This window comes from Coregonus lavaretus (genome assembly GCF_964263955.1).
Source record: "Coregonus lavaretus genome assembly, chromosome: 8".
Lineage (NCBI taxonomy): Eukaryota > Metazoa > Chordata > Actinopteri > Salmoniformes > Salmonidae > Coregonus > Coregonus lavaretus.
The window spans coordinates 52,408,141-52,435,893 of NC_139995.1; the positions used below are offsets into that span (position 1 = coordinate 52,408,141).

At 43.8% G+C, this 27,753-nt stretch overlaps 1 protein-coding gene across 1 annotated transcript; it reads right to left on the reverse strand.

Annotated features, from left to right (window-relative positions):
• LOC311134088 (protein-glutamine gamma-glutamyltransferase 2-like) lies at positions 1–27,124 on the reverse strand (the record flags this gene model as incomplete). Its single annotated transcript, XM_084167678.1, has 14 exons — positions 1–181; positions 2,432–2,565; positions 2,975–3,138; positions 5,536–5,835; positions 6,265–6,507; positions 6,687–6,765; positions 12,345–12,375; positions 12,462–12,597; positions 12,976–13,153; positions 16,620–16,748; positions 17,203–17,321; positions 18,465–18,716; positions 19,691–19,829; positions 27,050–27,124. 14 exons carry the CDS (start codon positions 27,122–27,124, stop codon positions 1–3), a joined length of 2,160 nt encoding a protein of 719 aa, XP_084023804.1.
• Positions 27,125–27,753: the final 629 nt, after the last annotated feature.

Sequence of the window (27,753 nt, forward strand, 5' to 3'; positions counted from 1 at the left end):
TTACTGTCTACGGCAGTGGGGGACAGCACTGGTGACAGGTAGGATGTCCACATTGCAGCTTGCCTTAATGTTCCTGAATTGGTCACAGTTGAAGTTGGCCACTAGCTTCTTAGGACCGGGTCTGTATGGAGTAAAGGGCATCTTCACACGCAGCCGTTGCCCTTGTTTTAGGAAAGGAATTCTGAGGAGACACATGAAATAAATTATACCTCAAAGCATCTTTAGATCTCTAAACTTCAACACACAAGGTAGTGTAAAATATTTCAGATGGAAAAACTCAGCTTTAACCACATGAACAGCCCATAAATGCATGTCCTTTCTAGTTTAGCCAAGAGCTAAATTATCTCTCGTGGACAGACTACGTAACATAAATTGTATTGAATCATCTGTCAAAAGACTGTGATGCCACAACTAAAAAGGAACCATAGTTCCGGTGCTTTGGTTTTCTCACTAGATATCTGAACATATCAGGATTGGGTGAAGGTGGTACTGAAAGTGTGGGCGGGGATTTCAAGAAATTAGTTAGGACGGGGATTTCAAGCAGAACGTTTTCAGAAGGGGGTATGAGAGTTTCTGTTTAGGGGGGAAGTGACTTCGCTAGTCTTCCATCAGAAACTAATCAAGCATATGACACAATTACCGGAATAATTTTTGTTCTGGGTTTCCGAGATTAAGAGCTAAATTGCCATCTTTACGAGCAAGGTTTCGGTTTGTCATAAAACCTGAATCCATCCCACTGGGCAAAAACTGGTTCCACATAGGTCCCCATCCACATCCAGGATTCAAGTCTGGACACATCTCACTGGGCACAGACGTCAGTTCAACGTCTAGTTCTGATTTACACTACCGTTCAAAAGTTTGGGGTCACTTAGAAATGTCCTTGTTTTAGAAAGAAAAGCTTTTTTTTTGTCCATTAAAATAACATCAAATTGATTCGAAATACAGTGTAGACATTGTTAATGTTGTAAATGGCTCATGTAGCTGAAAACGGCAGATTTTTTATGGAATATCTACATAGGCGTACAGAGGCCCATTATCAGCAACCATCAGTCCTGTGTTCCAATGGCACGTTGTGTTTGCTAATCCAAGTTTATCATTTTAAAAGGCTAATTGATCATTAGAAAACCCTTTTGCAATTATGTTAGCACAGCTGAAAACTGTTGTGCTGATTAAAGAAGCAATAAAACTGGCCTTCTTGAGACTAGTTGAGTATCTGGAGCATCAGCAATTGTGGGTTCGATTACAGGCTCAAAATGAACTTTCTTCTGAAACTCGTCAGTCTATTCTTGTTCTGAGAAATGAAGGCTATTCGATGCGAGAAATTGCCAAGAAACTGAAGATCTCGTACAACGCTGTGTACTACTCCCTTCACAGAACAGCGCAAACCGGTGCACAACTGAGAAAGAGGACAAATACATTAGAGTGTCTAGTTTAAGAAACAGGCGCCTCACAGGTCCTCAACTGGCAGCTTCATTAAATAGTACCCGCAAAACACCAGTCTCAACGTCAACAGTGAAGAGGCGACTCCGGGATACTGACCTTCTAGGCAGAGTTGCAAAGAAAAAGCCATATCTCAGATAATAATAATAAAAGATTAAGATGGGCAGTCTGAGATATGGCTTTTTCTTTGCGCTGTTCTGTGAAGGGAGTAGTACACAGCGTTGTACAAGATCTTCAGTTTCTTGGCAATTTCTCGCATGGAATAGCCTTCATTTCTCAGAACAAGAATAGACTGATGAGTTTCAGAAGAAAGTTCTTTGTTTCTGGCCATTTTGAGCCTGTAATTGAACGCACAATTGCTGATGCTCCAGATACTCAACTAGTCTCAAGAAGGCCAGTTTTATTGCTTCTTTAATCAGCACAACAGTTTTCAGCTGTGCTAACATAATTGCAAAAGGGTTTTCTAATGATCAATTAGCCTTTTAAAATGATAAACTTGAATTAGCAAACACAACATGCCATTGGAACACAGGACTGATTGTTGCTGATAATGGGCCTCTGTACGCCTATGTAGATATTCCATTAAAAATCAGCCATTTCCAGCTACAATAGCCATTTACAACATTAACAATGTCTACACTGTATTTCTGATCAATTTGATGTTATTTTCATGGACAAAAAATTGCTTTTCTTTCGAAAACAATAACATTTCTAAGTGACCCTAAACTTTTGAACGGTAGTGTACATTTGGTTGAGTTGTCAACTAACGTGAATTCAACTTGAAATCAACAAAAAGGTTAAAAAGTTTACTTTTTGCAAATCCAATCAGTTTTCCATGTTGATTCAACGTCATCACATTGATTGTTTTGGTTGAAGTTACATGGAAACAACGTTGATTCAACCAGTTTTTGCCCAGTGGGATGGATTCAGGTTTTATGACAAACCGAAACCTTGCTCGTAAAGACGGCAGAGAAATGTCACATAGGCCTACCTGGCTTCCATTGTCTCTGTCAGCAAGCCACTGCCAGTCACTGTGATGGAGCAGTCTCTTAGACCCTTGGATAGAGGGTTCTCAAACACAACCTCTGCCATCATGTCACTATACTGCAATTCAGATCCAATGGCCTAAAAGAGAAGAAACATCAGAATAAAAGCATCTGCTAGATAGTATATTATATTAGAACTATCACACTGAATAAACCCCATCTCCAGTTGAGTGGTTGTTACTGATATTGGCATTGTATTGAATAGATCAATTGTTCAGATGACAGTCCAACACTTTAGATTTTCATCTTCACATCACCTTTATTCACAGGCCAACCGTTATTTTCCTTGCAAATTGCTATTCTCGCTACTAGTATGTTTGCCACCTACAAATTTGAAATGGTAACGTAAAGAGCCTTGGGGCTTGTTCCATAATGACCCCAATGAATGTCACTCAGAGAAAGTTGAGCTGTTCTAAGTGGGTTATTGGAGTGGCTTAAGGATCTGACAGATGCGCGAAATTACAATTTGGGGAATATACAGTACTCACTTTGATGGTGAGTGAAGGGCTCTCTGGCACAATGTCTTTCTCTGTGATGTACACTGCATCACTGTTGTCCTTGTCTGTGACCACAGCCGAAACCTTGATGCTGTTGCTCTCCCGCATGTTCTCACCGTACACAGAGAAGGGGATGTGGATGGGTATAATCAGATCTGCCAACACAGACAATGCATTTGATTGTCAATGTATCACAAAGGCTAACATTCTGTGGTGTCCTCAGTACAACGTTAGCAACCCAAACATTCTGTGGTGTCCTCAGTACAACGTTAGCAACCCTAACATTCTGTGGTGTCCTCAGTACAACGTTAGCAACCCAAACATTCTGTGGTGTCCTCAGTACAACGTTAGCAACCCTAACATTCTGTAGTGTCCTCAGTACAACGTTAGCAACCCTAACATTTTGTAGTGTCCTCAGTACAACGTTAGCAACCCTAACATTCTGTAGTGTCCTCAGTACAACGTTAGCAACCCTAACATTATGTGGTGTCCTCAGTACAACGTTAGCAACCCTAACATTCTGTAGTGTCCTCAGTACAACGTTAGCAACCCTAACATTCTGTAGTGTCCTCAGTACAACGTTAGCAACCTGACAGCCATAAGAGTTAGTGTCAGTTGATTTGCTACACAGCTATACATGAGACTTTACAGCTTTGTTAAATTTAACAGTTACAGTTGAAGTCGGAAGTTTACATACACTTAGGTTGAAGTCATTAAAACTCGTTTTTCAACCACTCCACAAATTTCTTGTTAACAAACGATAGTTTTAGCAAGTCAGTTAGGACATCTACTTTGTGCATGACACAAGTTATTTTTCCAACAATTGTTTACAGACAGATTATTTCACTTATAATTCACGGTATCACAATTCCATTGGGTCAGAAGTTTACATACACTCAGTTGACTGTGCCTTTAAACAGCTTGGAAAATTCCAGAAAATGATGTCATGGCTTTAGAAGCTTCTGATAGGCTAATTGACATAATTTGAGTCAATTGGAGGTGTACCTGTGGATGTATTTCAAGGCCTACCTTCAAACTCAGTGCCTCTTTGCTTGACATCATGGGAAAATCAAAAGAAATCAGCCAAGACCTCAGAAAAACAATTGTAGACCTCCAAAAGTCTGGTTCATCCTTGGGAACAATATCCAAACGCCTGAAGGTACCACGTTCATCTTTACAAACAATAGTACACAAGTATAAACACCATGGGACCACGCAGCCATCATACCGCTCAGGAAGGAGACGAGTTCTGTCTCCTAGAGATGAACATACTTTGGTGCGAAAAGTGCAAATCAATCCCAGAACAACAGCAAAGGACCTTGTGAAGATGCTGGAGGAAACAGGTACAAAAGTATCTATATCCACAGTAAAACGAGTCCTATATCGACATAACCTGAAAGGCCGCTCAGCAAGGAAGAAGCCACTGCTCCAAAACCGCCATAAAAAAGCCAGACTACGGTTTGCAACTGCACATGGGGACAAAGATCATACTTTTTGGAGAAATGTCCTCTGGTCTGATTAAACAAAAATAGAACGGTTTGGCCATAATGACCATCGTTATGTTTGGAGGAAAAAGGGGGACACTTGCAAGCCGAAGAACACCATCCCAACCGTGAAGCACGGGGGTGGCAGCATCATGCTGTGGGGGTGCTTTGCTGCAGGAGGGACTGGTGCACTTCACAAAATAGATGGCATCATGAGGAAGGAAAATGATGTGAATATATTGAAGCAATATCTCAATACATCAGTCAGGAAGTTAAAGCTTGGTCGCAAATGGGTCTTCCAAATGGACAATGACCCCAAGCATACTTCCAAAGTTGTGGCAAAATGGCTTAAGGACAACAAAGTCAAGGTATTGGAGTGGCCATCACAAAGCCCTGACCTCAATCCTATAGAACATTTGTGGGCAGAACTGAAAAAGCGTGTGCGAGCAAGGAGGCCTACAAACCTGACTCAGTTACACCAGCTCTGTCAGCAGGAATGGGACAAAATTCACCCAACTTATTGTGGGAAGCTTGTGGAAGACTACCCGAAATGTTTGACCCAAGTTAAGCAATTTAAAGGCAATGCTACCAAATACTAATTGAGTGTATGTAAACTTCTGACCCACTGGGAATGTGATGAAAGAAATAAAAGCTGAAAGAAATAATTCTCTCTACTATTATTCTGACATTTCACATTCTTGAAATAAAGTGGTGATCCTAACTGACCTAAGACAGGGAATTTTTACTAGGATTAAATGTCAGGAATTGTGAAAAACTGAGTTTAAATGTATTTGGCTAAGGTGTATGCAAACTTCCGACTTCAACTGTAAATGCTATCTATATGCACTCCTGAAATACACCACCTTTGTGACATAATCAATCATTGAGATTGATGCATGCGTCAAACCAAGGATGTTGACAAAGAATTATGAAAGTAAATAGCTGCAATGTGTTCTTGGTTTTGAGAAGTGTTTCAGTTCTCTTTGTTCTGTGATGTAAATGCCCCCCTTTGTTAGTTCAGCCTTGTAGGCCTACTCATGGAAAGAGTTTGAAACATTTTCACTCTACCTTGGTTGGGACGGAGCTTCTGTTCTTTCAATTCGGTCTGTATCTTGGAGGATGGAATGCCGGTGTATCTCATGGCCTGAACGTTGACATGGATCACTAGTGTCCGAGTCTCACGGTCGTCGCTGTTCAGTACAAGCTTGAGGTCGATGTCTTTGCCGCTGAGCGGCTTGGTCAGCTCCACGATTTTCATGGAAACATCAGAAGGTTTGCGGTCAAGGATCCCGTTTGAATTCTCTTTGTCTTCGAGATTGTTGACTCTGTTCGCTGCGTTATTGTACACAGTCCTCTCCTTTTTCGTGCCTGTTTTAAATGGGTGACATTTTGGATGAGTAGCTGGTGACTCAAGCAGTTGCCCTCACTCACCTAGGAGAATTATGTCTTGCGACAGGTGGACACAGCCCCTTTCTAACTCATCTCTTAAAAAAGTACAGAACTATTTCCCAGACCAACCCTAGCTCTCAAAGACATAAAATACGCTTCTACCCTTATGATAGGCATAACCCTTGTAACGCTGCATTATTTCGGAAATCAATTGATAACAGTTCAACAGCCAAAATGTATAAAAGGGTGGAGATTGGACAGCCTTAGCGTTACTCCATACAGAACTGGTCCTAAAAAGCTAGTGGCTGACTTTTGACATTTAACCTCCAGGACGTTTTTTAAAGAAAACATCTGACAAGTCAACCTTTGTAGATATAGTCAGACTCTCTCAGTTCATTCAATACCAACCCTCTGCATATTTATAGTTGGCCGTGATGTCCACTCTCTTGTCGCTGCCCACTGCCTTTGTGCTGATGTTCTGGCCTACGGACCCAGTGTCCGTTAAGATCTTTTTCTTGGAGCCGTCAGCGAACACCATCCAGGTTACACGGTCGGCGTTGACTTCGGCGAAGACAAAGGGCACATCGTATTTGAGGTCAATGTGACCCTGCAGTATGGCCTTGACTGGAGCAGGGCCGCAGCAGTAAACACCTGGGGGAGAGGAAGGGAAAACAACATGAGTGTATAACAGGGAGTTCCCTTCATGTCTCCCAGACCCAGGACACAAACTCAGCACCATCTGCACAATAACACAACATACAATGCACACATACTCCAGAAGTGTGTTATTATGTATGTTAGTGTGAGATGAGATGGAAGTTAGACCATACCAGTGCTTTTCTCCTGAGGGGTAGGGTCCACAGCCTGCCAGCCGTCATATAAGGAGTCTCCTGAGAGATCGGGCCGTCTCTGTTAAGGCTATGGTTCAACCCAGCACTCAGAGAAACCAACACGACAAAGGGAGTGGAAGAAACAAAAATATTTTAATAAAAGTTCAAATTGTCTTAGTCCAAAAACAACTGAAGTAAAGGAACAGAGTGGGCTAGTCGGCTCCGGAGGAAGGAGAGGCTGAGGCAGGCAGGCAGGCAGGCAGGCAGGCAGACCGACAGGCAGGAAGGCAGGCAGGTTGGGAGGTATGACTGAACTGAAGACAAAACAAACGACAGGTTAAGGAGAGTGGAGAGCCAGGCTGAAGACAAAGACAAAATAACTTTACTGGTGAGCCAAGTTACCGCTCTGGTAAGAACAACGATCTGGCGCCGGTGGAGAGCCATGCCCAGGAATAAGTAGTGTAGGTTGATGAGAGAATAGGATGCAGCTGCGTAGGCAGGAATCACTGGAAACAACCCGCAGCTGCACAGGAGAGGCAGATCCTGAGCCCGCCCCCTGCTCCACTCCAGACACACCCACATAAAGGGGACAAACACACATACAACAGAAAAAGAGGGGACAAAACAAGGAGGAAGGGAAACAGAACAGGGAGAGACAAGCTGCCCACATAACAGTACCCCCCCCTCAATGGTCGCCACCTGGCGACCCACCAGGCCTGTCAGGGTTGTCGTGATGGAAGTCCGTGATCAGCTGAGGATCCAACACAAAACGCTTAGGGACCCAAGACCTCTCCTCTGGTCCATAACCTTCCCAATCGACTAGGTATTGGAGACCCCTACCCCGCCTCCGAGAGTCCAGGAGCCTACTGACGGTGTAGGCCGGATGGTCGTCAATGAGGCGAACAGGTGGAGGTGGATCAGCCGGCGGACACAAAAGGCTGGAGGACACAGGTTTCAGTTGGGAGACGTGGAAGGTAGGGTGTATCTTCATGGCTGAAGGCAACTTCAAACGAACCGCAGCGGGGTTAATAATGGACTCCACCACAAACGGACCCAGGTACCGAGGAGACAGCTTGCGTGATTTGGTACGAAGAGGTACGTTCTTAGATGACAGCCAAACCTCTTGACCAGGATGAAACACAGGTGCGGGAGTCCTGCTCCTATCCGCTGTTGTCTTGTTCCTGTCGGTGGTCCGAAGCAATGCTTCCCGAGCGTCGCTCCACACTCTCTGGCAGCGGCGGAGGTTCTCCTGAACCGAAGGAACAGCCAATTCCTTCTCCTGAGCAGGAAACAGAGGGGGTTGATAACCCATGGTAACCTCGAAGGGTGAAAGACCGGTGGCAGAGGCGGTGAGGGAGTTGTGGGCGTACTCTATCCAGGGCAGATGTTTAGCCCAGGATGATGGATGTTGAGCAGCCACACACCGAAGGGTTGCTTCGAGGTTCTGATTGGCTCTTTCTGTTTGACCGTTGGTCTGGGGATGAAACCCTGAGGACAGACTAACGGAAGCACCCAAAGCAGAACAGAAACCCTTCCAAACACGGGAAGTAAACTGTGGGCCTCTATCAGATACGATGTCCACAGGTATTCCATGGGGACGGAATACATGTTGGACTAGGAGGTCCGCTGTCTCACTGGCAGACGGTAATTTTGGTAATGCTATATAGTGGACAGATTTAGAGAATCTGTCCACAATGGTAAGTATAGTATCATTACCTTCAGACTTGGGTAGGCCGGTGACAAAATCCATGGCAATGTGGGACCAGGGACGGCTGGGAACTGGGAGGGGTAGCAGCAGCCCCGAAGGGGACTGATGGGAGGCTTTGCCCCGAGCACAGGTTGAACAGGCTGCCACAAAAGACCGAACGTCAGTTTCCATTGAAGGCCACCAAAAATGTCTCCTAAGCAGCGTCAACGTGCGTCTCATCCCAGGGTGACCAGCAAAACGGGAGGTGTGAATCCACTGCAACACCTGAGACCGGACCGTCTCGGGAACAAAGAGTAGGTTGGGAGGTCCATCACCCGGTCCCGGGTCCGTGGCAAGTGCAGTCTTCACAAGAGACTCGATCTCCCACTGAACAGCCGCCACGACGCATGAGGAAGGCAGGACTGCCTCAGGCTCGCTGGTCTCCGAAGGGTCAGCAAACTGGCGGGACAAAGCATCTGGTTTAACATTTCTTGACCCCGGTCTGTATGTAAGAATAAAGTTAAACCTACTAAAAAACAGGGCCCATCTGGCTTGGCGTGAGTTGAGTCTCTTAGTGGCTTGGATGTAAGCCAAGTTTTTGTGGTCAGTCCAGACCACAAACGGCAATTCAGCTCCATCCAGCCAGTGCCGCCATTCTTCCAGTGCAAGCTTGACCGCCAGCAGTTCCCGGTTTCCAACGTCGTAATTCCGTTCTGTGGGTGACAATTTCTTGGAGAAGAAAGCACAGGGGTGAAGCCTCTGGTCAGTGGGGGAGCGCTGGGAGAGGACTGCTCCCACACCTGAGTCCGACGCGTCCACCTCCACAACAAACTGCAGAGAGGAATTGGGGTGTATCAACACGGGGGAGGTGGAAAACAGTTCCTTCAAAACCCCTACCGCCTGCTCCGCCTCAGGGGACCACCGAAAAGGGACTTTAGGAGACGTGAGTCTTGTAAGGGGTGCCACCACTCTACTAAAACCCTTAATGAATCTACGGTAGAAGTTAGCAAAGCCCAAAAATCGTTGAAGTTGCTTACGGGTGGTGGGTGTGGGCCATTCCGTCACTGCCCGGATCTTCTCGGGGTCCGCCTTCACCTGCCCGCTCTCAATTATGAATCCAAGGAACGATGTAGACTGTTTGTGGAACTCACACTTCTCTGCTTTGACGTACAGCTTGTTCTCCAAGAGCCGTTGAAGGACTTGACGGACGTGTGACTCATGCTCCTCGGGTGACTTGGAAAAAACAAGAATATCATCCAGGTATACAAAGACAAAACGGTTCAAAAAATCCCTAAGAACATCGTTCACCATGGCTTGGAAAACCGCAGGGGCATTTGAAAGCCCAAAGGGCATGACCAAATACTCAAAATGTCCCAGTGGAGTGTTGAAAGCGGTTTTCCACTCATCTCCCTTTCGGATTCGGACAAGGTGATAAGCATTCCTGAGGTCGAGCTTGGAAAACACTGTGGCGCCATGCAGAGGTTCAAAAGCTGAGTTGATGAGTGGAAGGGGATACTTGTTTTTAACAGTTATGTTGTTTAAACCCCTGAAATCGATACAGGGGCGTAATGACTTGTCCTTCTTTTCCACGAAAAAGAAACCTGCACCCAAAGGAGACGACGAGGGACGGATTATGCCCGAGACCAGAGAATCACCAATGTACTGCTCCATTGCCTCTCTTTCCGGTCGGGACAGATTGTATAACCGACTAGAGGGCAAGGGAGCACCAGGAAGCAGTTCAATAGGGCAATCATAAGGCCTGTGTGGTGGTAGAGACAGAGCCTTGTCCTTACTGAAAACCTCCGCTAGGTCATGGTATTCTTTGGGGACAGATGACAGATCAAGAGGAGCTGAGGGAGGAGTTGGGTTACACTTAGTGGGGGGAACCGCTGACCTCAGGCACTCGGAATGGCAGTTAGTGCTCCAACTGAAAATGGTGTGACGTGTCCAATCAATTTGTGGGTTGTGAAGAGCCAACCAGGGGAAGCCAAGGATTAGGGAGGTAGCTGAGCCAGACATAACTCTTAGCTGAATGCTTTCACAATGATTGCCAGAAATCACTAGGGAAACGGGGGTGGTTTGATGAGTTATCTCCGCGAGGAGGCGCCCATCAAGGGCTGTGACCCGGATGGGGGTAGGTAGTGGCTCCATGGGGATACGAGCTTGTGTAACGAACTGGTGGCTAATAAAGTTATCTTCTGCACCTGAGTCTATGAGAGCTGAGAGTGGCAGGGAATGACTCTGGAAACGTAAGGTTACAGGTACTTGTAATCGGGGAATGATGGGTTCAGGATCTAACTCTGGGCTCGCAAGTAGACCCACCGTTACGAGCGAGCCTTGTCTTTTGGCCGCTTAGGGCATGTAGCCAGAATGTGTGTGGCGTCTCCACAGTACAGGCACTCACCCGCCTGGAGGCGCCGTTGCCGCTCAGCTGGAGGTAGTCGAGCTCGACCCACTTGCATAGGTTCCTCCTCTGTGCTCGGGATGGAATCAGGAACAAGAAGCTGCCGACTCCGGAGAGGCGAGACTCGAGTGGTTGGAGGCTGGGGAACTCGTCCTCCTAGATGTGGCCGATCGCCTCTCTCCCGACGCCTCTCCCGCAACCGATTGTCTAGCTTGATGGACAGGGAAACGAGAGAATGTAAATCATGTGGCTCATCACGAGCAGCCAGTTCATCCTTAATGGCTTCATTTAAACCGTTTAGAAATGCTCCTTGAAGTGCCACATTGTTCCACTTGGAGTCCGCTGCCAACGTCCAGAACTCAATAGAGTACTCTGCCACACTGTTAGAACCCTGCCTCAAATTAAAAAGTATCTTGGAGGAATTACCCACATGGTCAGGATGGTCAAAAACAGTCTTCAATTTAGCAGAGAAATCAGCAAAAGTCAATCCAGTCAAAGTTTGATCTGAACACACAGCCTCAGCCCAAACCAGAGCTTTCCCTCTTAACAGCCCCAGAACATAATGTACCTTAGATGAATCAGTAGAAAACGACAGTGGTCTCTGCCGAAAAATCAAGTCACACTGAAGCAAAAATCCCCGGCACTTGTCCAATTCTCCATTGAACGGTTCAGGCGACGTGACAGGGGGTTCCCGACGGAACGAAGCCTGCCTAGTGTCCGAGGAAACAACTTGGGGTGCATCAAACTGGGGGTCAGAGAGAGATGGAGAACTGATAACAGACAATTTAGAGACGTGTGTAGTTAACTGAGTCACCTGGTTCAGCAGTTGATGATTATCCTCCACAAGAGTCCGAATCAACTGGTCATGCTGTCCTAGCAACGTTCCTTGAGCCTGGATAGCTTGTTGGAAGCTGTCTTTGTTTGCCCCGTGCTGTTTCTCTGTTGGGTCCATGGCCAGATCGTTCTGTTAAGGCTATGGTTCAACCCAGCACTCAGAGAAACCAACACGACAAAGGGAGTGGAAGAAACAAAAATATTTTAATAAAAGTTCAAATTGTCTTAGTCCAAAAACAACTGAAGTAAAGGAACAGAGTGGGCTAGTCGGCTCCGGAGGAAGGAGAGGCTGAGGCAGGCAGGCAGGCAGGCAGGCAGGCAGGCAGACCGACAGGCAGGAAGGCAGGCAGGTTGGGAGGTATGACTGAACTGAAGACAAAACAAACGACAGGTTAAGGAGAGTGGAGAGCCAGGCTGAAGACAAAGACAAAATAACTTTACTGGTGAGCCAAGTTACCGCTCTGGTAAGAACAACGATCTGGCGCCGGTGGAGAGCCATGCCCAGGAATAAGTAGTGTAGGTTGATGAGAGAATAGGATGCAGCTGCGTAGGCAGGAATCACTGGAAACAACCCGCAGCTGCACAGGAGAGGCAGATCCTGAGCCCGCCCCCTGCTCCACTCCAGACACACCCACATAAAGGGGACAAACACACATACAACAGAAAAAGAGGGGACAAAACAAGGAGGAAGGGAAACAGAACAGGGAGAGACAAGCTGCCCACATAACAGTCTCATCCAGGCCTCCACCCACACATGGTAGTTCCTGAGCAGAAACACCAGTCTTTAAAACATCATGCTATTGGCATCACTCTTCATACTGTAGCCACAATGACCTGATGTTGCATTTACCATACACTGTCTTGGCTCTGTTTGGGTCTGACTCCATTGTCGGAGAAGAAGTCGTCAATTGTCAGGTTTTTGTCGGTGTCGTGGGCTGACTGGAAGTTGGTAACCACTCGACATGGGATTCCCAAACACCTCAGTACTGACATGGAAATACATTTCAGGCATACTGGTTAACAAAAACAACACATAGAAGGCATAGTGGTTAACTAAATAAAGACATCCAAAGGATACTGGTTAACTAAATAAAGACATCCAAAGGATACTGGTTAACTAAATAAAGACATCCAAAGGATACTGGTTAACTAAATAAAGACATCCAAGGCATTGACACCCAGCCTCTCTCCTCTGGTCAGAGGTGAATCGGACACAGATGGTGGGTATTCTTGCCATCCCTCTCAAAACCAATCACAACCCTGGGTCTGAGCGCTTGCAGTACAGTCAGCGCTATTTAAATACTGTTGTATTGATTGATTGACTAAAATAAGAATTTAAGAGCGATTGGACAGTGATAGGCTACCTGTGCACATTACAGCGGCGAACACCCAACACTGGCCATACTTGACTGGATTGCCTCCATTGTTGAGCCACCTCCTTAGTACCTCCACACTGCCGTTCCAGTGAGTGGGGGACACGCCACCATTGTATTGACCATCCCACCGCCCCAACAGGACACCTCTGTCATCATTAGCGTTGATCTGGGCAAGGAAAATAATGTTAAAATTATAAATTTCAGAACTGTCATTTGGCTGAGTGAATGTGTTTTTGTAATATCTCAAATGTAGTTGGTTTCGTGGATCTAGATTGAGCCTTGGACTAAAAAGCTCAGTGTGGAAAGTTATTTTTAGTCCAGGACTAGGTTTAATCTGGGTCCGGGAAACCAGTCCTATATGTGCAACAACACCTTACTTAGTTGCACTGGACCCATTTATAGTGAACAGGGCTAGATGACGTTCCAGAAATGAACCAATGTATTTTCTTATGCTGTTCATACAGTACTATGACCTTATGATGATTAAAGAATGTCACTGTTACTAGTGGGGTTCAATAATGTTGTCACTGTTACTAGTGGGGTTCAATAATGTTGTCACTGTTACTAGTGGGGTTCAATAATGTTGTCACTGTTACTAGTGGGGTTCAATAATGTTGTCACTGTTACTAGTGGGGTTCAATAACGTTGTCACTGTTACTAGTGGGGTTCAATAACGTTGTCACTGTTACTAGTGGGGTTCAATAATGTTATCACTGTTACTAGTGGGGTTCAATAATGTTGTCAGTGTTACTAGTGGGGTTCAATAATGTTGTCAGTGTTACTAGTGGGGTTCAATAATGTTGTCACTGTTACTAGTGGGGTTCAATAATGTTGTCACTGTTACTAGTGGGGTTCAATAATGTTGTCACTGTTACTAGTGGGGTTCAATAATGTTGTCACTGTTACTAGTGGGGTTCAATAATGTTGTCACTGTTACTAGTGGGGTTCAATAACGTTGTCACTGTTACTAGTGGGGTTCAATAATGTTGTCACTGTTACTAGTGGGGTTCAATAATGTTGTCACTGTTACTAGTGGGGTTCAATAACGTTGTCACTGTTACTAGTGGGGTTCAATAATGTTGTCACTGTTACTAGTGGGGTTCAATAACGTTGTCACTGTTACTAGTGGGGTTCAATAATGTTGTCACTGTTACTAGTGGGGTTCAATAATGTTATCACTGTTACTAGTGGGGTTCAATAATGTTATCACTGTTACTAGTGGGGTTCAATAACGTTGTCACTGTTACTAGTGGGGTTCAATAATGTTGTCACTGTTACTAGTGGGGTTCAATAATGTGATCACTGTTACTAGTGGGGTTCAATAACGTTGTCACTGTTACTAGTGGGGTTCAATAATGTTGTCACTAGCTAGAATTTCCATCCAATTGGTGACAGATTTTCATGCGAATATTCAAAAATCTGCATAAAAACAATATGTGCATTTTCCCACCAGAGATGTGTTTCCATTAAAATGACTTTTTTTTTTTTTTTTTTTCGGATAAAAGGCTGTGGGGTGATGACATAGTGGACATAAAAAGACCTTTTGCGGTTAAATTCTTTATGTAGCGAATGTTCCCACTCTGGTATTGGCACAGCTCGCAGATACATTGCGGGTATACGGTGCATTCGGAAAGTATTCAGACCCCATGACTTTTTCCACATTTTGTTAAGTTACAGCCTTATTCTAAAATGGATTAAATAAATAAAAATCTTAATCAATCTACACACAATACCCCATAATGACGAAGTGAAAACAGGGTTTTAGATTTTTTTTGCAAATGTATTACAAATAAAAAACAGAAATACCTTATTTACATAAGTATTCAGACCCTTAGCTATGAGACTTGAAATTGAGCTCAGATGCATCCTGTTTCCATTGATGATCCTTGAGATGTTTATACAACTTGACGGGAGTCCACCTGTGGTAAATTCGATTGATTGGACATGATTTGGAAAGGCACACACCTGTCTATATAAGGTCCCACAGTTGACAGTGCATGTCAGAGCAAAAACCAAGCCATGAGGTTGAAGGAATTGTCCATAGAGCTCCAAGACAGGATTGTGTCAAGGCACAGATTTGGGGAAAGGTAACAAAAAATGTCTGCAGCATTGAAGGTCCCCAAGATCACAGTGGCCTCCATAATTCTTAAATGGAAGTAGTTTGGAACCACCAAGACTCTTCCTAGAGCTGGTCGCCCGGCCAAACTTAGCAATCGGGGGAGAAGGGCCTTGGTCAGGGAGGTGACCGAGAACCTGATGGTCACTCTGACAGAGCTCCAGAGTTCCTCTGTGGAGATGTGAGAACCTTCCAGAAGGACAACCATGTCTGCAGCACTCCACCAATCAGGCCTTTATGGTAGAGTGGCCAGACGGAAGCCCGTCCTCAGTAAAAGGCACATGACAGCCCGCTTGGAGTTTGCCAAAAGGCACCAAAATGACTCTCAGACCATGAGAAACAAGATTCTCTGGTCTGATGAAACCAAGATTGAATTCTTTGGCCTGAATGCCAAGCGTCACGTCTGGAGGAAACCTGGCATGGTGGTGGCAGCATCATGCTGTGGGAATGTTTTTCAGCGGCAGGGACTAGGAGACTAGTCAGGATCGAGGGAATGATGAAAGGAGCAAAGTACATAGAAGATCCTTGATGAAAACCTGCTCCAGAGCGCTCAGGACCTCAGACTGGGGCAAAGGTTCTCTGGAGAGACCTGAAAATAGCTGAGGAGCGACACTCCCCATCCAATCTGACAGAGCTTGAGAGGATCTGCAGAGAAGAATGGGAGAAACTCGCCTAATATAGGTGTGCCAAGCTTGTAGCATCATACGCAAGAAGACTCCAGGCTGTAATCGCTGCCAAAAGTGCTTTAACAAAGTACTGAGTAAAGGGTCTGAATATTTATGTAAATGTGATATTTCCGTTTTTTTTTTTTATATATACATTTGCTCAAATTTCTAAAAACTTGTTTTTGCTTTGTCATTATGGGGTATTGTGTGTAGATTGATAAGGGGAAAAACTATTTAATCAATTTTAGAATAAGGCTGTAATGTAACAAAATGTGGAAAAAAGTCCAGGGGTCTGAACTTTCCGAATGCACTTTAGCCTACATGATGAGATTATTTTTTATTTGTCAAACGAGGACAGCCAAGCATCGAGGATCATGATACCAGAATAAGGCCCTCGATATTTATTATAAAGAAATATCAAGCTTATCACCTTGCACATTGAGCACCCTGTGAAGTTCATCATTCATTTCTTCATCTGTAGCCTAATAAACTGCATGCTTTCCCGATGAGTCGTAGTGGGAGGACCACACAACATGTCATTACGTGACTCCATGTTTACTTCGAAATGATGGTTTTTAAATCAATATTTGCGCATAAAAGCATTTCCACCAACATTTCTCTCATACTTCATTTTACCGACACAAAAAGATCCCACCTTGTCTAGTGTATTTTGTTTTGTCAACATTTGGAAAGTTTACCGAAAACATTTTCCATCAGCACTGTCATTAAATCTTTTATCTGACATGTACTTTACTCGCATAACAAGATTGGATGGAAACGTGTTTCCTGTTACTAGTGGGGTTCAATAATGTTGTCGCTGTTACTAGTGGGGGTCAGATCTCCAGTCTTACCATGGCACTGACCACCCTACTGACATAGATGGGGTTGCAACGAGCAGAGAAGTCCTTGGCGGGGTCTCTCAGACACTTGGGGTTCACGTCAAGCAGCTTCAGGCAAATGTCCACTATATCGTCTTCAAACTGGAGAAACAATACATTTGGGCACGTTAGCTAGGTAGCCTACAACAATTTCTAAAATGTCTTGTCTATACTTACATACATTTTAGTAATTTAGCAGACGCTCTTATCCAGAGCGATTTACAGTATTGAATGGATAAATGTTCGTATTGGTCTCCCGCGGTAATCGAAACCCACAACCCTGGCGTTGCAAGCGCCATGCTTTACCAACGGAGCCACACAGGACTCTAGCCAATCACTTCGACTGATATATCGTTGTGTAACACTTGGGGGCGGTTTCCCGGGCAACAGATTAGTCCTGGATTTATCTAGAGTTAAAATAATTATTGGTGGAGATTCTCCATTGAGTTTGCTTTTTAGTCGAGGAATAGGCTTAATCTGTATCCAGGAAACCAGCCCTATATGTTATAAGCAGCACTTTTCAACTGTACAATACTGTATTGTTTGTTCTGTGTACCTGTCCGAAGTCCCACGCCAGGGAGCTGATGTATTTTTCAGAACCTCTGTACACCAGGCCTTGTTCTCTCATCACATACTCCTGCCTCTCCTCCTCTTCAGGTAGATGCACCCAGTCCTCTACAGCCCGCCAAAAAATACAGCAGTTTCAAAACATGAATTATAAGAATTTGTTCAACTGACTTGGCTGGTTAAATAAATGATAAATAAAAAATACATTATTATACAAAATGAAATGAAGGGGTAACTTTAACATGTTATCATGCTGTTACTGTGTTATGACCACTGTCTCCCATGCTAGAATGTAGTGTTACCAGGATGTTACCAAGCTGTGTTACCGGGCTGTGTTACCAGGATGTTACCAGGATGTTACCAGGCTGTGTTACCAGGATGTTACCAGGCTGTGTTAGCAGGATGTTACCAGGCTGTGTTAGCAGGATGGTACCAGGATGTTACCAGGCTGTGTTACCAGGCTGTGTTACCAGGCTGTGTTACCAAGATGTTACCAGGATGTTACCAGGCTGTGTTACCAGGCTGTGTTACCAGGATGGTACCAGGCTGTGTTACCAGGCTGTGTTACCAAGATGTTACCAGGATGTTACCAGGCTGTGTTACCAGGCTGTGTTACCAGGATGTTACCAGGCTGTGTTACCAGGATGTTACCAGGCTGTTACTAGGCTGTTACCAGGATGTTACCAGGCTATGTTGCCTGGCTGTGCTACCAGGATGTTACCAAGCTGTGCTACCAGGCTGTGCTACCAATGAACTCATCACATGGTTTCAACAGCAATGCCACCACTTTGATATTAGAGAATGGCATTCATAACTACAGACTGTCATTCATATACTGTGGCACTGGATGTTGTGGCCCATTGTTTGCATCTGTGTATATGGGCTATTATGTTCCAAAACAATTATGAGGCGTCTTCCCAACCCATACAGAGACATGGGTTACAACAATCTCTGTAAAGTTAGCCATTTTCAGCTTTTAAACTGATAAGAACATTCAGGAATGCAGCATTTCACACCCTCCAGATACTGTATCAAATAGTTACCATGGCTGTATTGATGCATTCACCGCATTTGTTCTCCTTTGTGTGATTAAAATAGTTAATTTATCACAGTTCTAGTTAACATTTTTATGAATTCGTTATACTCCATTATAATGCATTAAATCTGCTTTACCGTACTCTCAAATCTCGTTCACAGGAAGTGTACAGATGTAAGATGTAATAAAGTTGTTTTGAATTGAATTGTGTTTACCTTGGCACCAGGGGTTAAACAGCAGAAGGAGCTTGCCCAGGCTTCTGCCCACTGTGGCGTTGGCGCTGGTCTTTACAGACAGGCTGTACTCTCCCACTGGGGCATCTGCTGGGCTGGTGATGTCCAGAGTGATTGAGCCCTCCAGGAGCACTGAGCCCGGGTGAACCTCAACCTTCCAGGAGGAACCCTTCCCACGGCCCTCAGGTATCCCGAACACTGACCTGGTCCCCAATGCCACAGATGGCTGGGGCCCTGGATTGAGAAGGGAGGATGAGTTTTGGGTAGTGTTCAGTAGGAACCAAATGGAAGAAAATTTCTGAAATAGTGAGGTACTATACACAGTGTACAACACATTAGGAACACCTTCCTAATATTGAGTTGTCTCCTTTCGCCTTCAGAACAGCCTCAATTCGTTGGGGCATGGACTCTACATGGTGTCAAAAGCGTTCCTCAGGGATGCTAGTCCATGTTAATGTCAATGCTTCTCACAGTTGTGTCAAGTTGGCTGGATGTCCTTTGGGTGATGGACTATTCTTGATAAACATGGGAAACTGTTGAGCGTGAAAAACCCAGGAGCATTGCAGTTCTTGACACAGTCAAACCGGTGTGCCTGGCACCTACTACCATACCCTGTTCAAAGGTACTTAAATCTATTGTATTGCCCATTCACCCTCTGAATGGCACACATACACAATCCATGTCTCAGTTGTCTCAAGGCTTAAAAATCCTTCTTTAACCTGTCTCCTCTCTTATTGAAGTGGATTCAATAAGGGATCACAGCTTTCACCTGGATTCACCTGGTCAGTCTATGTCATGGAAAGAGTAGGTGTTCCTAATGTTTTGTACACTCAGTGTATTTGTCCAATAAGATTCTATATTTTCTGTCTGCATAACTTTGATGTCAGCATTACATATACAGTACAAGTGGAGGTATCTCAAGTCCTGAAAGTGGTGCAATTCAGTCTTTAGATTAGATTTAATTGACCCCAATTCAGCTATTTACAACGCATACAAGGATTAGTTTTAATGTAATTATTACTGCACGTGTCTGTCTTGTCAAAGGGGATCCACATAGGGCCGGTTTCCCTGCCCTAGCCTAGATTAATCCTAGTGTGTTTTAGTCCAGGACTAGCATAATCTGAGTCCGGGAAACCTCTAGTACAAACAGCCCTAATAAATAGCAGAGATAAATAAAGTGATTCTATGTTCTATTCTAGATAGCTCACCTGTCTCCACCATCAGCTCCAGCATGTCTGTTGTGGGCCTGAAGGGGCCATGGAAGTCAAAGGTGACCAGGAAGGACTGGCCTCTCCTGACTATCAGTCTGTTCACTGAGATGTCATTGGTGTTGTGAGCAGAAACAGACTGTCAGTTGGGCTAGTTGAGACCACTGGATAGAGAAAACACTTGTAGCCTATCACCATGCATAATGCAGAAAGAATATGAAGAGAGAAACAGGCCAAAGACCACAGACTTAGGAATTAGAATATCAATAATATTAATTTAACAGATGAACATACACCAACAATAATTATCTTTCTTTGTAAGAAAATGTTACATTCTACAAGTCAAGTCACCCAATTACCCATTCACTGTACTATATGACCCTCTGTCACTAAACATGACATAGGGTACCTTGACAAGGCAATATCCACATTTTTCATCATCTAAATTTGATCAAAAATCTTGCAACGAGCAGTGTCAGTTGACTTACCAAAATCCATTGAAGCTGTCTCTCACGTGGTTGTGTTGGTAAGTGGATCGAGTTGCTTGTTGTAGTACTGTAAGTAATGAAAGGATGCCAGGCCTTTTAAAAGGAGCCCTACCCATGTTTTAAGAATGTCTCAAACGTCACACAGAGATGTACACATCCTTTCAGTAGTATGGTCTTTCTGGTTCCTCCCCTGTGTGTAGGTGAACATTTCCGGGCAAGTGATCATAATCTTCGGGCAACCGAAAAACACTCCTGACGGCCAGTTGGCGAGTGTCTTTCAGGACTTAATGTCATTCCTCTTCCGTTATTCTGGGTCAAATGGACATTTAGACCTTCTATTTGACAAATTCGCATCTATTTCAGATTACATCACAGTTTATCTTTCAGTTGCACAGGATACATCAGGTGTAAACAGTACAGTGAAAAGCTTGCTTGCAAGCTCTTCCTCAACGTTGCAGTAATACTAAGTCATATACAGTTCATGTCGGAAGTTTACATACACCTTAGCCAAATACATTTAAACTCAGTTTTTCACAATTCCTGACATTTAATCCTAGTAGGCACGGCAAGCGGTACCGGAGTGCCAAGTCTAGGTCCAAAAGACTTCTCAACAGCTTCTACCCCCAAGCCATAAGACTCCTGAACAGCTAATCATGGCTACCCGGACTATTTGCACTGCCCCCCCACCCCATCCTTTTTACGCTGCTGCTACTCTGTTAAGTATTTATGCATAGTCACTTTAACTCTACCCACATGTACATATTACCTCAACTACCTCAACTAGCCGGTGCCCCCGCACATTGACTCTGCAACGGTACCCCCCTGTATATATAGCCTCCCTACTGTCACTTTATTTTACTGTATATATAGCCTCCCTACTGTCACTTTATTTTACTTCTGCTCTTTTTTTCTCAACACTTTTTTTGTTGTTGTTTTATTCTTACTTTTTTTGTTTAAAATAAATGCACTGTTGGTTAAGGGCTGTAAGTAAGCATTTCACTGTAATGTCTGCACCTGTTGTATTCGGCGCATGTGACCAATAAAATTTGATTTGATTTGATTTGATTTTGATAGTAACAATTAGGATCGCCACTTTATTTTAAAAATGTGAAATGTCAAAATAATAGTAGAGAGAATGATTTATTTCAGCTTTTATTTCTTTCATCACATTCCCAGTGGGTCAGAAGTTTACATACACTCAATTAGTATTTGGTTGCATTGCCTTTAAATTGTTTAACTTGGGTCAAACGTTTCGGGTAGCCTTCCACAAGCTTCCCACAATAAGTTGGGTGAATTTTGGCCCATTCCACCTGACAGAGTTGGTGTAACTGACTCAGGTTTGTAGGCCTCCTTGCTCGCACACGCTTTTTCAGTTCTGCCCACACATTTTCTATAGGATTGAGGTCAGGGCTTTGTGATGGCCACTCCAATACCTTGACTTTGTTGTCCTTAAGCCATTTTGCCACAACTTTGGAAGTATGCTTGGGGTCATTGTCCATTTGGAAGACTCATTTGCGACCAAGTTTTAACTTCCTGACTGATGTCTTGAGATGTTGCTTGAATATATCCACATAATTTTCCTTCCTCATGATGCCATCTACTTTGTGAAGTGCACCCCCACAGCATGATGCTGCCACCCCCGTGCTTCACGGTTGGGATGGTGATCTTCGGCTTGCAAGTCTTCCCCCTTTTTCCTCCAAACATAACATTATGGCCAAACAGTTCTAATTTTGTTTCATCAGACCAGAGGACATTTCTCCAAAAAGTACAATCTTTGTCCCCATGTGCAGTTGCAAACCGTAGTCTTGCTTCTTTATGGCGGTTTTGGAGCAGTGGCTTCTTCCTTGCTGAGCGGCCTTTCAGGTTATGTCGATATAGGACTTGTTTTACTGTGGATATAGATACTTTTGTACCGGTTTCCTCCAACATCTTCACAAGGTCCTTTGCTGTTGTTCTGAGATTGATTTGCACTTTTCGCACCAAAGTACGTTCATCTCTAGGAGATAGAACGCGTCTCCTTCCTGAGCGTTATGACGGCTGCGTGGTCCCATGGTGTGTATACTTGCATACTATTGTTTGTACAGATGAACGTGGTACCTTCAGGCGTTTGGAAATTGCTCCCAAGGATGAACCAGACTTATGGAAGTCTACACATTTTTTTCTGAGTTCTTGGATTATTTCTTTTGATTTTCCCATGAAGTCAAGCAAAGAGGCACTGAGTATGAAGGTAGGCCTTTAAATACATCCACAGGTTCACCTTCAATTGACTCAAATGATGTCAATTAGCCTATCAGAAGCTTCTATAGCCATTACATCATTTTCTGGAATTTTCCAAGCTGTTTAAGGGCACAGTCAACTTAGTGTTTGTAAACTTCTGATCCACTGGAATTGTGATACAGTGAATTATAAGTGAAATAATCTGTTTGTAAACAATTGTTGGAAAGATTACTTGTGTCAAGCACAAAGTAGATGTCCTAACCGACTTGCCAAAACTATAGTTCGTTAACAAGAAATTTGTGGAGTGGTTGAAAAACGAGTTTGAATGACTCCAACCTAAGTAAGTGTATGTAAACTTCCGACTTCAACTGTAAAATAAATACACAAGAAATTAAAGGTACACACAATATATTGACATGGAGAATACAGTGAGGGAAAAAAGTATTTGATCCCCTGCTGATCTTGTACGTTTGCCCACTGACAAAGACATGATCAGTCTATAATTTTAATGGTAGGTTTATTTGAACAGTGAGAGACAGAATAACAACAAAAAAATCCAGAAAAACACATGTCAAAAATGTTATAAATTGATTTGCATTTTAATGAGGGAAATAAGTATTTGACCCCATCTCAATCAGAAAGATTTCTGGACCCCAGGTGTCTTTTATACAGGTAACGAGCTGAGAGTAGGAGAACACTCTTAAAGGGAGTGCTCCTAATCTCAGCTTGTTACCTGTATAAAAGACACCTGTCCACAGAAGCAATCAATCAATCAGATTCCAAACTCTCCACCATGGCCAAGACCAAAGAGCTCTCCAAGGATGTCAGGGACAAGATTGTAGACCTACACAAGGCTGGAATGGGCTACAAGACCATCGCCAAGCAGCTTGGTGAGAAGGTGACAACAGTTGGTGCGATTATTCGCAAATGGAAGAAACACAAAATAACTTTAAATCTCCCTCGGCCTGGGAGTTGCAATGATCATGAGAACGGTGAGGAATCAGCCCAGAACTACACAGGAGGATATTGTCAATGATCTCAAGGCAGCTGGAACCATAGTCACCAAGAAAACAATTGGTAACATAATACGCCGTGAAGGACTGAAATCCTGCAGTGCCCGCAAGGTCCCCCTGCTCAAGAAAGCACATATACAGGGCCATCTGAAGTTTGCCAATGAACATCTGAATGATTCAGAGGAGAACTGGGTGAAAGTGTTGTGGTCAGATGAGACCAAAATCGAGCTCTTTGGCATCAACTCACCATCGCCGTGTTTGGAGGAGGAGGAATGCTGCCTATGACCCCAAGAACACCATCCCCACTTTCAAACATGGAGGTGGAAACATTATGCTTTGGGGGTGTTTTTCTTCTAAGGGGACAGAACAACCTCACCGCATCAAAGGGACGATGGACGGGGCCATGTACCGTCAAATCTTGGGTGAGAACCTCCTTACCTCAGCCAGGGCATTGAAAATGGGTCGTGGATGGGTATTCCAGCATGACAATGACCCAAAACACAAGGACAAGGCTACAAAGGAGTGGCTCAAGAAGCAGCACATTAAGGTCCTGGAGTGGCCTAGCCAGTCTCCAGACCTTAATCCCATAGAAAATCTGTGGAGGGAGCTGAAGGTTCGAGTTGCCAAACGTCAGCCTCGAAACCTTAATGACTTGGAGAAGATCTGCAAAGAGGAGTGGGACAAAATCCCTCCTGAGATGTGTGCAAACCTGGTGGCCAACTACAAGAAATGTCTGACCTCTGTGATTGCCAACAAGGGTTTTGCCACCAAGTACTAAGTCATGTTTTGCAGAGGGGTCAAATACTTATTTCCCTCATTAAAATGCAACTCAATTCATAAAATTTTTGACATGCGTTTTTCTGGATTTGTTGTTGTTATTCTGTCTCTCACTGTTCAAATAAACCTACCATTGAAATTATAGACTGATCATGTCTTTGTCAGTGGGCAAACGTACAAAATCAGCAGGGGATCAAATACTTTTTCCCCTCACTGTATATTGACATGCAGAATATATTGTGGCACTCCAGGGGGTTTGATCTAGACTTTTACACAGATCAGACACAAGTGTGATACCTCAGTTTCAAGGGTGTTTATTTAAACCAATAAAGAAAAAGAAAAGAGTTCCAGTCTCCTCCAGGATCTCCTCTGGGGTAGAACACCGAGCCCCTCGGTTCTAGCAGACCGTGAGGACATCTATCCAGTAGCAACCTCTCACTATCTCCAACCCTGCCGTGTGCTGCCCTCCTAGCAGCTTTATGGGCCCCGTACGGCTGGTGAGCAATCAGCCCCTATTAGCACCAATTAGTACTGGCCGGAGGACCTGAGTCATGTAGACTCCGTCTGTCACCAGGCCTTGACGAGTCTCCCCCTGGTGGCTTGTCCGTGGTACGCCACAATATTGACATGCAGAATATATTGACATGCAGAATATATTGACATGCAGAATATATTGACATGTAGATTATATATATATATATATATATATATATATATATATATATATATATATATATATTTATATATATTTATATATATAATTTAAAAAAAATTCTAGGGGGTAGATCAGCTTTAATATTGCAGATAGATTGTAACTTCCATCAATGTAATTGTCTGCATCACTTCCAATCCCCCATATGTTTTTTCTCTCGCATATATATATATATATATATATATATATATATATATATATAAATAAATACATATACATACATATAAATACATATATATATATCCTTTTAAAAATATATATTTCCCTTTATTACTTTCCAACCCCACCACCCCTTCCCTAATTGGAGTAAACCATTGAACAACAATGCTTAGGCCTCTACTTCCAGCATATACATACTATATACAGTGAGGGAAAAAAGTATTTGATCCCCTGCTGATTTTGTACGTTTGCCCACTGACAAAGAAATGATCAGTCCATAATAATAATGGTAGGTTGATTTGAACAGTGAGAGACAGAATAACAACAAAAAATCCAGAAAAACGCATGTCAAAAATGTTATAAAACAATTTGCATTTTAATGAGGGAAATAAGTATTTGACCCCCTCTCAATCAGAAAGATTTCTGGCTCCCAGGTGTCTTTTATACAGGTAACGAGCTGAGATTAGGAGCACACTCTTAAAGGGAGTGCTCCTAATCTCAGCTTGTTACCTGTATAAAAGACACCTGTCCACAGAAGGAATCAATCAATCAGATTCCCAACTCTCCACCAAGACCAAAGAGCTCTCCAAGGATGTCAGGGACAAGATTGTAGACCTACACAAGGCTGGAATGGGCTATAAGACCATCGCCAAGCAGCTTGGTGAGAAGGTGACAACAGTTGGTGCGATTATTCGCAAATGGAAGAAACACAAAAGACCTGTCAATCTCCCTCGGCCTGGGGCTCCATGCAAGATCTCACCTCGTGGAGTTGCAATGATCATGAGAACGGTGAGGAATCAGCCCAGAACTACACGGGAGGATCTTGTCAATGATCTCAAGGCAGCTGGGACCATAGTCACCAAGAAAACAATTGGTAACACAATACGCCGTGAAGGACTGAAATCCTGCAGTGCCCGCAAGGTCCCCCTGCTCAAGAAAGCACATATACAGGTTCATCTGAAGTTTGCCAATGAACATCTGAATGATTCAGAGGAGAACTGGGTGAAAGTGTTGTGGTCAGATGAGACCAAAATCGAGCTCTTTGGCATCAACTCACCATCGCCGTGTTTGGAGGAGGAGGAATGTTGCCTATGACCCCAAGAACACCATCCCCACTTTCAAACATGGAGGTGGAAACATTATGCTTTGGGGGTGTTTTTCTGCTAAGGGGACAGAACAACCTCACCGCATCAAAGGGACGATGGACGGGGCCATGTACCGTCAAATCTTGGGTGAGAACCTCCTTACCTCAGCCAGGGCATTGAAAATGGGTCGTGGATGGGTATTCCAGCATGACAATGACCCAAAACACAAGGACAAGGCTACAAAGGAGTGGCTCAAGAAGAAGCACATTAAGGTCCTGGAGTGGCCTAGCCAGTCTCCAGACCTTAATCCCATAGAAAATCTGTGGAGGGAGCTGAAGGTTCGAGTTGCCAAACGTCAGCCTCGAAACCTTAATGACTTGGAGAAGATCTGCAAAGAGGAGTGGGACAAAATCCCTCCTGAGATGTGTGCAAACCTGGTGGCCAACTACAAGAAACGTCTGACCTCTGTGATTGCCAACAAGGGTTTTGCCACCAAGTACTAAGTCATGTTTTGCAGAGGGGTCAAATACTTATTTCCCTCATTAAAATGCAACTCAATTCATAAAATTTTTGACATGCGTTTTTTCTGGATTTGTTGTTGTTATTCTGTCTCTCACTGTTCAAATAAACCTACCATTAAAATTATAGACTGATCATGTCTTGTCAGTGGGCAAACGTACAAAATCAGCAGGGGATCAAATACTTTTCCCCCTCACTGTATATTGACATGCAGAATATATTGTGGCACTCCAGGGGGTTTGATCTAGACTTTTACACAGATCAGACACAAGTGTGATACCTCAGTTTCAAGGGTGTTTATTTAAACCAATAAAGAAAAAGAAAAGAGTTCCAGTCTCCTCCAGGATCTCCTCTGGGGTAGAACACCGAGCCCCTCGGTTCTAGCAGACCGTGAGGACGTCTATCCAGTAGCAACCTCTCACTATCTCCAACCCTCCCGTGTGCTGCCCTCCTAGCAGCTTCATGGGCCCCGTACGGCTGGTGAGCAATCAGCCCCTATTAGCACCAATTAGTACTGGCCGGAGGACCTGAGTCATGTAGACTCCGTCTGTCACCAGGCCTTGACGAGTCTCCCCCTGGTGGCTTGTCCGTGGTACGCCACAATATTGACATGCAGAATATATTGACATGCAGAATATATTGACATGTAGATGATATATATATATATAATTTAAAAAAAAATTGTAGGGGGTAGATCAGCTTTAATATTGCAGATAGATTGTAACTTCCATCAATGTAATTGTCTGCATCACTTCCAATCCCCCATATGTTTTTTCTCTCGCATATATATATATATATATATATATATATATATATATATATATATATATATAAATAAATACATATACATACATATAAATACATATATATATATCCTTTTAAAAATATATATTTCCCTTTATTACTTTCCAACCCCACCACCCCTTCCCTAATTAGAGTAAACCATTGAACAACAATGCTTAGGCCTCTACTTCCAGCATATACATACTATATACAGTGAGGGAAAAAAGTATTTGATCCCCTGCTGATTTTGTACGTTTGCCCACTGACAAAGAAATGATCAGTCTATAATAATAATGGTAGGTTGATTTGA